The sequence below is a fragment of the Engystomops pustulosus genome, chromosome 4 (assembly GCF_040894005.1).
Source record: "Engystomops pustulosus chromosome 4, aEngPut4.maternal, whole genome shotgun sequence".
Taxonomy (NCBI): Eukaryota; Metazoa; Chordata; class Amphibia; order Anura; family Leptodactylidae; genus Engystomops; species Engystomops pustulosus.
In genome coordinates this window covers 224,469,374-224,483,620 of record NC_092414.1, presented here as the reverse complement: position 1 = coordinate 224,483,620, position 14,247 = coordinate 224,469,374, and the positions used below count along the sequence as shown (strand labels likewise).

The 14,247-nt window shown below is 50.4% G+C and overlaps 1 protein-coding gene across 6 annotated transcripts in view; it reads left to right on the top strand.

The window, feature by feature from the left end:
* The window catches only part of ZMYND15 (zinc finger MYND-type containing 15), a 29,860-nt gene that overhangs the window by 7,230 nt on the left and 8,383 nt on the right, over window positions 1-14,247 (top strand). For 5 of the 6 annotated variants that reach the window (XM_072150033.1, XM_072150029.1, XM_072150030.1 and 2 more), the window contains exons 2-5: window positions 772-1,104; window positions 7,629-7,851; window positions 9,264-9,419; window positions 13,924-14,084. In XM_072150033.1, the coding sequence (XP_072006134.1) occupies window positions 772-1,104; window positions 7,629-7,851; window positions 9,264-9,419; window positions 13,924-14,084 (873 nt within the window). The remainder of the gene's footprint in view (window positions 1-771; window positions 1,105-7,628; window positions 7,852-9,263; window positions 9,420-13,923; window positions 14,085-14,247) is intronic. The other variant, XM_072150034.1, reaches the window with a different exon arrangement.

Genomic DNA, 14,247 nt, shown 5'->3' with positions numbered 1-14,247 from the left:
GGTCAGCTATGATGGGGTCAGCTATGGTTGTGGGTCAGCTATGGATGAGGTCAGCTATGGTCAGGGTCAGCTATGATGGGGTCAGCTATGGTTGTGGGTCAGCTATGATGAGGTCAGCTATGGTCAGGTTCAGATATGATGGGGTCAGCTATGGTTGTGGGTCAGCTATGATGGGGTCAGCTATGGTTGTGGGTCAGCTATGGATGAGGTCAGCTATGGTCAGGGTCAGCTATGATGGGGTCATCTATGGTTGGAGTCAGCTATGATGCGGTCAGTTATTGTTGAGGGTCAGCTATGATGGCGTCAGCTGGGGTTGGGGTCAGCTATGGATGAGGTCAGCTATGGTCGGGGTCATCTATGGTTTGAGTCATCTATGGTTTGGGCTGGGGTCAGCTATGGATGAGGTCAGCTGTGGTCGGGGTCAGCTATGAAGGGGTCAGCTATGGTTGTGGGTCAGCTATGATGGGGTCAGGTATGATTTGGTCACCTCTGTTAGGGTCTGCTGTGGTTGAGGTTGGCTATGATGGAGCTATAATGGGGTCAGATGTGATGGGGTCAGCCATGGTTGGGGTCAGCTGTGGTTGGGGTCAGCAGTGATGTGGTCATCTATGCTTGGGGTCATCTTTGGTTTGAGTCATCTATGGTTTGGGCTGGGGTCAGCTATGGATGAGGTCAGCTATGGTCGGGGTCAGATATGATGGGGTCAGCAGTGATGTGGTCATCTCACTTGGGGTCATCTATAACAGGGGTCATCTCTCTGATCTTGTCCAGTGATGGAGTTTGTCTCTGGATACCGTGACCCGGTTCTGGAGTATTCTGAGCTGCTGTTCTGCTGGCACCGGCGATACATGAAGGACTATGAGGGCAGACTGGAGCGCCCGGCCAGCCACCCCCAGCAGGAGCAGAAGATCAGGTCCCTGCCCCATGACGCCTCCTGCTGGTTCCTCCATGTCCTGCACAATGACAGCATTGCCTTCCGCCCGCGTCTCCCCCAGCAGCAGGTCAGGGGCAGCTTCTACATGGACGACGCCCTGCACTACCAAGACCTGGAGACCTACCTCAGCCTCACCAACAGGGAGACCGGCGCCGGAGATGCCAGAGCAGGTGGGTGATGCCAGAGCAGGTGAGTGATAACAGAGCAGGTGGGTGATGCCAGTGCAGGTGGGTGATGCCAGAGCAGGTGGGTGATGCCAGTGCAGGTGGGTGACGCCAGAGCAGGTGGGTGATGCCAGAGCAGGTGAGTGATGCCAGTGCAGGTAGGTGAGGTCAGTGGAGGTGGGTGATGACCACGCAGGTAGGTGAGGTCAGTGGAGGTGGGTGATGCCCATGCAGGTAGGTGAGGTCAGTGGAGGTGGGTGATGCCCATGCAGGTAGGTGAGGTCAGTGGAGGTGGGTGATGCCCATGCAGGTAGGTAAGGTCAGTGGAGGTGGGTGATGCCCATGCAGGTAGGTGAGGCCAGTGCCCAAAGGTAGCTTGTTGTAGCTGAGTCCCTGGGGGGATGGGACAGGAAGTAAGACTGAGGTTACACAATGAGCAGGTGGAGGACGATGCCAGTGCATGCAGGAGATACCAGTGCAGGTAGGTGATGGCAGTGCAGGTAGGTGATGGCAGTGCAGGTAGGTGATGGCAGTGCAGGTAGGTGATAGCAGTGCAGGTAGGTGTGGTCAGAGCAGGTAGGTGCAGATAATGATGAGATTGATTATCTTTGTACAATCCAAGGGTGTGGGTGCCCCCTGGTGTAATAACTGTTGGTGCCCCCCGGTGTAATAACTGTTGGTGCCCCCCGGTGTAATAATAGTTGGTGCCCCCTGGTGTAATAACAGTTGGTTCCCCCCTGGTGTAATAATAGTTGGTGCCCCCTGGTGTAATAACTGTTGGTTCCCCCTGGTGTAATAACAGTTGGTGCCCCCTGGTGTAATAACAGTTGGTGCCCCCTGGTGTAATAACAGTTGGTGCCCCCTGGTGTAATAACTGTGGGTGCCCCCTGGTGTAATAACAGTTGGTGCCCCCCTGGTGTAATAACAGTTGGTGCCCCCTGGTGTAATAACAGTTGGTGCCCCCTGGTGTAATAACAGTTGGTGCCCCCTGGTGTAATAACTGTTGGTTCCCCTGGTGTAATAGCAGTTGGTGCCCCCTGGTGTAATAACTGTTGGTTCCCCTGGTGTAATAGCAGTTGGTGCCCCCTGGTGTAATAACTGTTGGTGCCCCCTAGTGTAATAGCAGTTGGTGCCCCCTGGTGTAATAACTGTTGGTTCCCCCCTGGTGTAATAACAGTTGGTGCCCCCTGGTGTAATAACTGTTGGTGCCCCCTGGTGTAATAGCAGTTGGTGCCCCCTGGTGTAATAACTGTTGGTTCCCCCCTGGTGTAATAACAGTTGGTGCCCCCTGGTGTAATAACTGTTGGTGCCCCCTGGTGTAATAACAGTTGGTGCCCCCTGGTGTAATAACTGTGGGTGCCCCCTGGTGTAATAACAGTTGGTGCCCCCTGGTGTAATAACTGTGGGTGCCCCCTGGTGTAATAACTGTGGGTTCCCCCTGGTGTAATAACAGTTGGTGCCCCCTGGTGTAATAGCAGTTGGTGCCCCCTGGTGTAATAACTGTGGGTGCCCCCTGGTGTAATAACAGTTGGTGCCCCCTGGTGTAATAGCAGTTGGTGCCCCCTGGTGTAATAACAGTTGGTGCCCCCTGGTGTAATAACTGTGGGTTCCCCCTGGTGTAATAACTGTGGGTGCCCCCTGGTGTAATAACTGTTCGTTCTCCCCTGGTGTAATAATAGTTGGTGCCCCCTGGTGTAATAACTGTTGGTTCCCCCTGGTGTAATAGCAGTTGGTGCCCCCTGGTGTAATAACTGTGGGTTCCCCCCTGGTGTAATAACTGTTGGTGCCCCCTGGTGTAATAACTGTTGGTGCCCCCTGGTGTAATAACTGTTGGTTCCCCCCTGGTGTAATAACAGTTGGTGCCCCCTGGGGTAATAACTGTTGGTTTCCCCTTGGTGTAACAACTGTTGGTTCTCCCCTTGTGTAATAACAGTTGGTTCCCCCCTGGTGTAATAACAGTTGGTGCCCCCTGGTGTAATAACTGTGGGTGCCCCCTGTTGTAATAACAGTTGGTGCCCCCTGGTGTAATTACAGTTGGTGCCCCCTGGTGTAATAACAGTTGGTGCCCCCTGGTGTAATAACTGTTGGTTCCTCCCTGGTGTAATAACTGTTGGTGCCCCCTGGTGTAATAACTGTTGGTGCCCCCTGGTGTAATAACTGTTGGTTCCCCCCTGGTGTAATTACAGTTGGTGCCCCCTGGTGTAATAACAGTTGGTGCCCCCTGGTGTTATGGCAGTTGGTGCCCCCTGGGGTAATAATAGTTGGTGCCCCCTGGTGTAATTACAGTTGGTGCCCCCTGGTGTAATAACAGTTGGTGCCCCCTGGTGTTATGGCAGTTGGTGCCCCCTGGGGTAATAATAGTTGGTGCCCCCTGGTGTAATTACAGTTGGTGCCCCCTGGTGTAATAGCAGTTGGTGCCCCCTGGTGTAATAACTGTGGGTGCCCCCTGGTGTAATAACTGTGGGTGCCCCCTGGGGTAATAATAGTTGGTGCCCCCTGGGGTAATAACAGTTGGTGCCCCTGGTGTAATAGCAGTTGGTGCCCCCTGGTGTAATAACTGTTGGTGCCCCCTGGTGTAATAACTGTGGGTGCCCCCTGGTGTAATAACAGTTGGTACCCCCTGGTGTAATAACTGTTGGTTCCCCCCTGGTGTAATAACAGTTGGTGCCCCCTGGTGTAATAACTGTTGGTTCCCCCTGGTGTAATAACAGTTGGTGCCCCCTGGTGTAATAACAGTTGGTGCCCCCTGGTGTAATAACTGTTGGTGCCCCCTGGTGTAATAACAGTTGTTGCCCCCTGGTGTAATAACAGTTGTTGCCCCCTGGTGTAATGGCAGTTGGTGCCCCCTGGTGTAATAACTGTTGGTGCCCCCTGGTGTAATAACAGTTGGTGCCCCCTGGTGTAATAACAGTTGTTGCCCCCTGGTGTAATGGCAGTTGGTGCCCCCTGGTGTAATAACAGTTGGTGCCCCCTGGTGTAATAACTGTGGGTGCCCCCTGGTGTAATGGCAGTTGGTGCCCCCTGGTGTAATAACTGTGGGTTCCCCCTGGTGTAATAACTGTTGGTGCCCCCTGGTGTAATAGCAGTTGGTGCCCCCTGGTGTAATAACTGTCGGTGCCCCCTGGTGTAATAACAGTTGGTGCCCCCTGGTGTAATAACTGTGGGTTCCCCTGGTGTAATAACTGTTGGTGCCCCCTGGTGTAATAACTGTTGGTTCCCCCTGGTGTAATAGCAGTTGGTGCCCCCTGGTGTAATAACAGTTGGTGCCCCCTGGTGTAATAACTGTTGGTGCCCCCTGGTGTAATGACTGTTGGTGCCCCCTGGTGTAATAACAGTTGGTGCCCCCTGGTGTAATGGCAGTTGGTGCCCCCTGGTGTAATAGCAGTTGGTGCCCCCTGGTGTAATAACTGTTGGTGCCCCCTGGTGTAATAACAGTTGGTGCCCCCTGGTGTAATAACTGTTGGTGCCCCCTGGTGTAATAACAGTTGGTGCCCCCTGGTGTAATAAGAGTTGGTGCCCCCTGGTGTAATAACAGTTGGTGCCCCCTGGTGTAATAACTGTTGGTGCCCCCTGGTGTAATAACAGTTGGTGCCCCCTGGTGTAATAACTGTTGGTGCCCCCTGGTGTAATAACAGTTGGTGCCCCCTGGTGTAATAAGAGTTGGTGCCCCCTGGTGTAATGGCAGTTGGTGCCCCCTGGTGTAATAACAGTTGGTGCCCCCTGGTGTAATAACTGTGGGTTTCCCCTGGTGTAATAACTGTGGGTGCCCCCCTGGTGTAATAACAGTTGGTTCCCCCTGGTGTAATAGCAGTTGGTTCCCCCTGGTGTAATAGCAGTTGGTGCCCCCTGGTGTAATAACAGTTGGTTCCCCCTGGTGTAATAGCAGTTGGTGCCCCCTGGTGTAATAACAGTTGGTGCCCCCTGGTGTAATAACAGTTGGTGCCCCCTGGTGTAATAGCAGTTGGTGCCCCCTGGTGTAATAATAGTTGGTGCCCCCTGGTGTAATAGCAGTTGGTGCCCCCTGGTGTAATAACAGTTGGTGCCCCCCTGGTGTAATAGCAGTTGGTGCCCCCTGGTGTAATAATAGTTGGTGCCCCCTGGTGTAATAACAGTTGGTTCCCCCTGGTGTAATGACTGTTGGTGCCCCCTGGTGTAATAACTGTTGGTGCCCCCTGGTGTAATAACAGTTGGTGCCCCCTGGTGTAATAAGAGTTGGTGCCCCCTGGTGTAATAACAGTTGGTGCCCCCTGGTGTAATAACTGTTGGTGCCCCCTGGTGTAATAACAGTTGGTGCCCCCTGGTGTAATAACTGTTGGTGCCCCCTGGTGTAATAACAGTTGGTGCCCCCTGGTGTAATAAGAGTTGGTGCCCCCTGGTGTAATGGCAGTTGGTGCCCCCTGGTGTAATAACAGTTGGTGCCCCCTGGTGTAATAACTGTGGGTTTCCCCTGGTGTAATAACTGTGGGTGCCCCCCTGGTGTAATAACAGTTGGTTCCCCCTGGTGTAATAGCAGTTGGTTCCCCCTGGTGTAATAGCAGTTGGTGCCCCCTGGTGTAATAACAGTTGGTGCCCCCTGGTGTAATAACAGTTGTTGCCCCCTGGTGTAATGGCAGTTGGTGCCCCCTGGTGTAATAACAGTTGGTGCCCCCTGGTGTAATAACTGTGGGTGCCCCCTGGTGTAATGGCAGTTGGTGCCCCCTGGTGTAATAACTGTGGGTTCCCCCTGGTGTAATAACTGTTGGTGCCCCCTGGTGTAATAGCAGTTGGTGCCCCCTGGTGTAATAACTGTCGGTGCCCCCTGGTGTAATAACAGTTGGTGCCCCCTGGTGTAATAACTGTGGGTTCCCCTGGTGTAATAACTGTTGGTGCCCCCTGGTGTAATAACTGTTGGTTCCCCCTGGTGTAATAGCAGTTGGTGCCCCCTGGTGTAATAACAGTTGGTGCCCCCTGGTGTAATAACTGTTGGTGCCCCCTGGTGTAATGACTGTTGGTGCCCCCTGGTGTAATAACAGTTGGTGCCCCCTGGTGTAATGGCAGTTGGTGCCCCCTGGTGTAATAGCAGTTGGTGCCCCCTGGTGTAATAACTGTTGGTGCCCCCTGGTGTAATAACAGTTGGTGCCCCCTGGTGTAATAACTGTTGGTGCCCCCTGGTGTAATAACAGTTGGTGCCCCCTGGTGTAATAAGAGTTGGTGCCCCCTGGTGTAATAACAGTTGGTGCCCCCTGGTGTAATAACTGTTGGTGCCCCCTGGTGTAATAACAGTTGGTGCCCCCTGGTGTAATAACTGTTGGTGCCCCCTGGTGTAATAACAGTTGGTGCCCCCTGGTGTAATAAGAGTTGGTGCCCCCTGGTGTAATGGCAGTTGGTGCCCCCTGGTGTAATAACAGTTGGTGCCCCCTGGTGTAATAAGAGTTGGTGCCCCCTGGTGTAATGGCAGTTGGTGCCCCCTGGTGTAATAACAGTTGGTGCCCCCTGGTGTAATAACTGTGGGTTTCCCCTGGTGTAATAACTGTGGGTGCCCCCCTGGTGTAATAACAGTTGGTTCCCCCTGGTGTAATAGCAGTTGGTTCCCCCTGGTGTAATAGCAGTTGGTGCCCCCTGGTGTAATAACAGTTGGTTCCCCCTGGTGTAATAGCAGTTGGTGCCCCCTGGTGTAATAACAGTTGGTGCCCCCTGGTGTAATAACAGTTGGTGCCCCCTGGTGTAATAGCAGTTGGTGCCCCCTGGTGTAATAATAGTTGGTGCCCCCTGGTGTAATAGCAGTTGGTGCCCCCTGGTGTAATAACAGTTGGTGCCCCCCTGGTGTAATAGCAGTTGGTGCCCCCTGGTGTAATAATAGTTGGTGCCCCCTGGTGTAATAACAGTTGGTTCCCCCTGGTGTAATGACTGTTGGTGCCCCCTGGTGTAATAACTGTTGGTGCCCCCTGGTGTAATAACAGTTGGTGCCCCCTGGTGTAATAACTGTGGGTGCCCCCTGGTGTAATAACTGTTGGTGCCCCCTGGTGTAATAACAGTTGGTGCCCCCCTGGTGTAATAACTGTGGGTGCCCCCTGGTGTAATAATAGTTGGTGCCCCCTGGTGTAATAGCAGTTGGTGCCCCCTGGTGTAATAGCAGTTGGTGCCCCCTGGTGTAATAACTGTTGGTGCCCCCTGGTGTAATAGCAGTTGGTGCCCCCTGGTGTAATAACAGTTGGTTCCCCCTGGTGTAATAACAGTTGGTTCCCCCTGGTGTAATAACAGTTGGTTCCCCCTGGTGTAATAGCAGTTGGTGCCCCCTGGTGTAATAACTGTTGGTGCCCCCTGGTGTAATAACAGTTGGTGCCCCCTGGTGTAATAACTGTGGGTGCCCCCTGGTGTAATAACTGTTGGTGCCCCCTGGTGTAATAACAGTTGGTGCCCCCCTGGTGTAATAACTGTGGGTGCCCCCTGGTGTAATAACAGTTGGTGCCCCCCTGGTGTAATAGCAGTTGGTGCCCCCTGGTGTAATAACAGTTGGTGCCCCCTGGTCACTTCTCCCCTGGTTTTCTTAGATGACGTGCGCCATATCAAGTACCTGCTGATAGTGGTGGAGGAGACGGGCGCTGTGCTGGGCATCGACTTCCTGATGGACACAGAGTGCAGCAGTAATCGCGTCCAGTACACGTGCAAGCTGCGGGCGTATCACCTGCTGTGCCAGTGCATGGCGCTACCCATGGACAACGGCCAATCCCGGAGACCCCTGAGAGTGGCCATCGGAGACCCACCTGTACACAGGTAAGGAGGGGAACCACACAGGTGTCACAGCGTCGTGAGAAAAGTAAGTGCCCCCCCTCATTACCCCAAGTAGGGACCACCGCTACAGCTGTAGATAGAAGGGTCCACACTCATCATACGTGGTCATGGACCTAAACATGTTACTTACTAACTGATGCATCAAAAGGAAGATGGATTGTTGATGGTGGAGACAATGGCCTATCTAAGATCACTGATGATCCCTGCTCCTCCTGGCATTGTGGTTACCCACACTCGATGCCCGTAGAGGTGGTCACACTGGCTGATGGTCAATGAATAATCTGCTCCCTAAAGTAAGGTAAATGAATCCTCGAAGATCACATTTGCTGACTGTCCTTACTCCTGGTATTGTGGTTACAAACATCTGATGCTCAAAACCTGCAAAAGCCAGAACTTCTGCTGTTATAGAGGTGGTCACGCTGACTAGTGGTCAGGTAGTAATCCTCTCCTTAGAAGATCATAAAGGTTAATCCATCCTCTAGGATCAAAGCAGATGAGTCTCCACCTCCTGGCACTGTGCTTACACAAACCCGATGTTCCAGATCACTAAGTGCCAGAACTTCTGCTGTCATAGAGGTGGTCATGCTGACTAGTGGTCAGGTAGTAATCCTCTCCTTAGAAGATCATAAAGGTTAATCCATCCTCTAGGATCAAAGCAGATGAGTCTCCACCTCCTGGCACTGTGCTTACACAAACCCGATGTTCCAGATCACTAAGTGCCAGAACTTCTGCTGTCATAGTAGTGGTAACACTGGCTGATGGTCAACAAATTCTGACAGATCATAGAGTAAGGTAAATCCATTGCCTAAGATCACATGTGACGACTCTCCACCTCCTGGCACTGTGCTTACACAAACCCGATGTTCCAGATCACTAAGTGCCAGAACTTCTGCTGTCATAGAGGTGGTCACGCTGACTAGTGGTCAGGTAGTAATCCTCTCCTTAGAAGATTATAAAGGTTAATCCATCCTCTAGGATCAAAGCAGATGAGTCTCCACCTCCTGGCACTGTGCTTACACAAACCCGATGTTCCAGTGCCAGAACTTCTGCTGTCATAGAGGTGGTAACACTGGCTGATGGTCAACAAATTCAGACAGATCATAGAGTAAGGTAAATCCATTGCCTAAGATCACATGTGATGAGCCTCCTGGCATTGTGGCTACATACATCCAGAACTTCTGCTGTCATAGAGGTGGTCTTGCTGGCCGATGGTCATATAATCGGGGGTCATTGTAAGTAGCAGAGCATCTCCCCTCGTGTAGTGATGGAGCTCCCTCCCCATGAGATCAGAGCAGCGGGGCACTTTCTTTTCTCGTGCACTTTGTGACCCCCTGCTGATTTTGAGGTGGTCTTCAGCTCATGTTATGCCCCTCCCCCCTGTCACATATCGGCAGATTTCTTGTGAAGAACCTTTCCTCGTTGGGGGTGGCAGTGAAGAAGACCCCGATGAGAGGCTGGGCGTCCTGCGCCAACTATGTCTTCTCTGCCCAGACGGTGCAGCGCTGCCACGTGTGCAGGAGAAGGAAGTTTGAGGTCGTGCTAACACCTTGGTGAGTCAAGAGCCTGAGGCCAAAGGGGAAAGGTCAGGGGAGGGCTGACCCCATCCAGAGGGAGGGGCCTACATCACAAACACCTGGGTGGTCTTATCAGAATGAATTCTAGCTTCTGATTGGTCGGTGTGTACTTTGTATATACTATACGGCGCCTCCTCCTCCAGATTATTGGCTGTACCATAAATCTATATACAGTGTCATGTGACGGCGCCAACTAGAGGCCAAATCCTAGTACACACCATGAGTCTTACTACAGATGGAAGACCCTCAGACATAAACACATGGTGGACGTACATATGTGATATATGGTGTATGTATATGTGTGTATACAGCCCCCGGGTGATATATGGTGTATGTATATGTGTGTATACAGCCCGGGGGTGATATATGGTGTATGTATATGTGTGTATACAGCCCCGTGGGTGATATATGGTGTATGTATATGTGTGTATACAGCCCCCGGGTGATATATGGTGTATGTATATGTGTGTATACAGCCCGGGGGTGATATATGGTGTATGTATATGTGTGTATACAGCCCGGGGGTGATATATGGTGTATGTATATGTGTGTATACAGCCCGTGGGTGATATATGGTGTATGTATATGTGTGTATACAGCCCCGGGGGTGATATATGGTGTATGTATATGTGTGTATACAGCCCGGGGGTGATATATGGTGTATGTATATGTGTGTATACAGCCCCGGGGTGATATATGGTGTATGTATATGTGTGTATACAGCCCCGGGGTGATATATGGTGTATGTATATGTGTGTATACAGCCCGGGGGTGATATATGGTATATGTATATGTGTGTATACAGCCCGGGGGGTATATATGGTGTATGTATATGTGTGTATACAGCCCCGGGGGTGATATATGGTGTATGTATATGTGTGTATACAGCCCCCGGGTGATATATGGTGTATGTATATGTGTGTATACAGCCCGGGAGTGATATATGGTGTATGTATATGTGTGTATACAGCCCCGGGGTGATATATGGTGTATGTATATGTGTGTATACAGCCCCGGGGTGATATATGGTGTATGTATATGTGTGTATACAGCCCGGGGGTGATATATGGTGTATGTATATGTGTGTATACAGCCCCGGGGTGATATATGGTGTATGTATATGTGTGTATACAGCCCCGGGGTGATATATGGTGTATGTATATGTGTGTATACAGCCCCGGGGTGATATATGGTGTATGTATATGTGTGTATACAGCCCGGGGGTGATATATGGTGTATGTATATGTGTGTATACAGCCCCGGGGGTGATATATGGTGTATGTATATGTGTGTATACAGCCCGGGGGTGATATATGGTGTATGTATATGTGTGTATACAGCCCGGGGGTGATATATGGTGTATGTATATGTGTGTATACAGCCCGGGGTGATATATGGTATATGTGTGTATACAGCCCGGGGGGTATATATGGTGTATGTATATGTGTGTATACAGCCCCGGGGTGATATATGGTGTATGTATATGTGTGTATACAGCCCCGGGGTGATATATGGTGTATGTATATGTGTGTATACAGCCCCGGGGTGATATATGGTGTATGTATATGTGTGTATACAGCCCGGGGGTGATATATGGTGTATGTATATGTGTGTATACAGCCCGGGGGGTGATATATGGTGTATGTATATGTGTGTATACAGCCCCGGGGGTGATATATGGTGTATGTATATGTGTGTATACAGCCCCGGGGGTGATATATGGTGTATGTATATGTGTGTATACAGCCCCGGGGGTGATATATGGTGTATGTATATGTGTGTATACAGCCCCGGGGGTGATATATGGTGTATGTATATGTGTGTATACAGCCCGGGGGTGATATATGGTGTATGTATATGTATGTATACAGCCCCGGGGGTGATATATGGTGTATGTATATGTATGTATACAGCCCCGGGGGTGATATATGGTGTATGTATATGTGTGTATACAGCCCCGGGGGTGATATATGGTGTATGTATATGTGTGTATACAGCCCGGGGGGTGATATATGGTGTATGTATATGTGTGTATACAGCCCCGGGGGTGATATATGGTGTATGTATATGTGTGTATACAGCCCCGGGGGTGATATATGGTGTATGTATATGTGTGTATACAGCCCCGGGGGTGATATATGGTGTATGTATATGTGTGTATACAGCCCCGGGGGTGATATATGGTGTATGTATATGTGTGTATACAGCCCCGGGGGTGATATATGGTGTATGTATATGTGTGTATACAGCCCCGGGGGTGATATATGGTGTATGTATATGTGTGTATACAGCCCCGGGGGTGATATATGGTGTATGTATATGTGTGTATACAGCCCGGGGGGTGATATATAGTGTATGTATATGTGTGTATACAGCCCCGGGGGTGATATATGGTGTATGTATATGTGTGTATACAGTCCGGGGGTGATATATGGTGTATGTATATGTGTGTATACAGCCCGGGGGTGATATATGGTGTATGTATATGTGTGTATACAGCCCCGGGGGTGATATATGGTGTATGTATATGTGTGTATACAGCCCGGGGGGTGATATATGGTGTATGTATATGTGTGTATACAGCCCCGGGGGTGATATATGGTGTATGTATATGTGTGTATACAGCCCCGGGGGTGATATATGGTGTATGTATATGTGTGTATACAGTCCGGGGGTGATATGTGGTGTATGTATATGTGTGTATACAGCCCGGGGGTGATATATGGTGTATGTATATGTGTGTATACAGCCCCGGGGGTGATATATGGTGTATGTATATGTGTGTATACAGCCCGGGGGGTGATATATGGTGTATGTATATGTGTGTATACAGCCCCGGGGTGATATATGGTGTATGTATATGTGTGTATACAGCCCGGGGGGTGATATATGGTGTATGTATATGTGTGTATACAGCCCCGGGGTGATATATGGTGTATGTATATGTGTGTATACAGCCCGGGAGTGATATATGGTGTATGTATATGTGTGTATACAGTCCGGGGGTGATATATGGTGTATGTATATGTGTGTATACAGCCCGGGGGTGATATATGGTGTATGTATATGTGTGTATACAGCCCCGGGGGTGATATATGGTGTATGTATATGTGTGTATACAGCCCGGGGGGTGATATATGGTGTATGTATATGTGTGTATACAGTCCGGGGGTGATATGTGGTGTATGTATATGTGTGTATACAGCCCCGGGGTGATATATGGTGTATGTATATGTGTGTATACAGCCCGGGGGTGATATATGGTGTATGTATATGTGTGTATACAGCCCCGGGGGTGATATATGGTGTATGTATATGTGTGTATACAGCCCGGGGGGTGATATATGGTGTATGTATATGTGTGTATACAGCCCCGGGGTGATATATGGTGTATGTATATGTGTGTATACAGCCCGGGGGTGATATATGGTGTATGTATATGTGTGTATACAGCCCCGGGGGTGATATATGGTGTATGTATATGTGTGTATACAGCCCGGGGGGTGATATATGGTGTATGTATATGTGTGTATACAGCCCCGGGGTGATATATGGTGTATGTATATGTGTGTATACAGCCCCGGGGGTGATATATGGTGTATGTATATGTGTGTATACAGCCCCGGGGGTGATATATGGTGTATGTATATGTGTGTATACAGCCCCGGGGGTGATATATGGTGTATGTATATGTGTGTATACAGCCCCGGGGGTGATATATGGTGTATGTATATGTGTGTATACAGCCCGGGGGGTGATATATGGTGTATGTATATGTGTGTATACAGCCCCGGGGTGATATATGGTGTATGTATATGTGTGTATACAGCCCCGGGGGTGATATATGGTGTATGTATATGTGTGTATACAGCCCCGGGGGTGATATATGGTGTATGTATATGTGTGTATACAGCCCCGGGGGTGATATATGGTGTATGTATATGTGTGTGTACAGCCCCGGGGGTGATATATGGTGTATGTATATGTGTGTATACAGCCCCGGGGGTGATATATGGTGTATGTATATGTGTGTATACAGCCCGGGGGGGTGATATATGGTGTATGTATATGTGTGTATACAGCCCCGGGGGTGATATATGATGTATGTATATGTGTGTATACAGCCCCGGGGGTGATATATGGTGTATGTATATGTGTGTATACAGCCCCGGGGGTGATATATGGTGTATGTATATGTGTGTATACAGCCCCGGGGGTGATATATAGTGTATGTATATGTGTGTACCATGCATCCCCCACACACAGACCCCGGGAGGCCGCATTATTACATACTGAAGACATCTGCAAATCATCCCGGATCAGGAGGTAGAGGGTTCTGGCCCGAGTCCCAGCCCCCAGAACAGCACAGTATACAACATGCAGCCGTATTAACCCTCTGCCCTCCGGCCCACTCCCTACATCCCCTCCCCCCATATTTCACTGGGGGGTCTCCTCACTGACCACATCCCTCCTCCCGCAGTGACAGATGTGACGCCGTCCTCTACTGTTCCAACATCTGTAAGGTGCAGAACTGGACCAAAAGCCCCCGGGACATCAGCCATGAGTTCTGGTGCCAGAAGATGAAGCAGTTCATGCAGAAGGAGGAGGCACTGGGCGAGCTGCCCTTCCACTTCATCAAGGGTGAGTGGCCATCAGGTGTGGAGGAGTAGGTGGTCCGAAAACTTCACACTGGGCCTCTGGTGGCCACTGGTGGGAAGTTCATAGGTCCCTGACTACGACTACAGCTGCTGACTACGACTACAATACTTGCAGAGCTCCGCCTTACACTTTGCTCCTCCTCCCG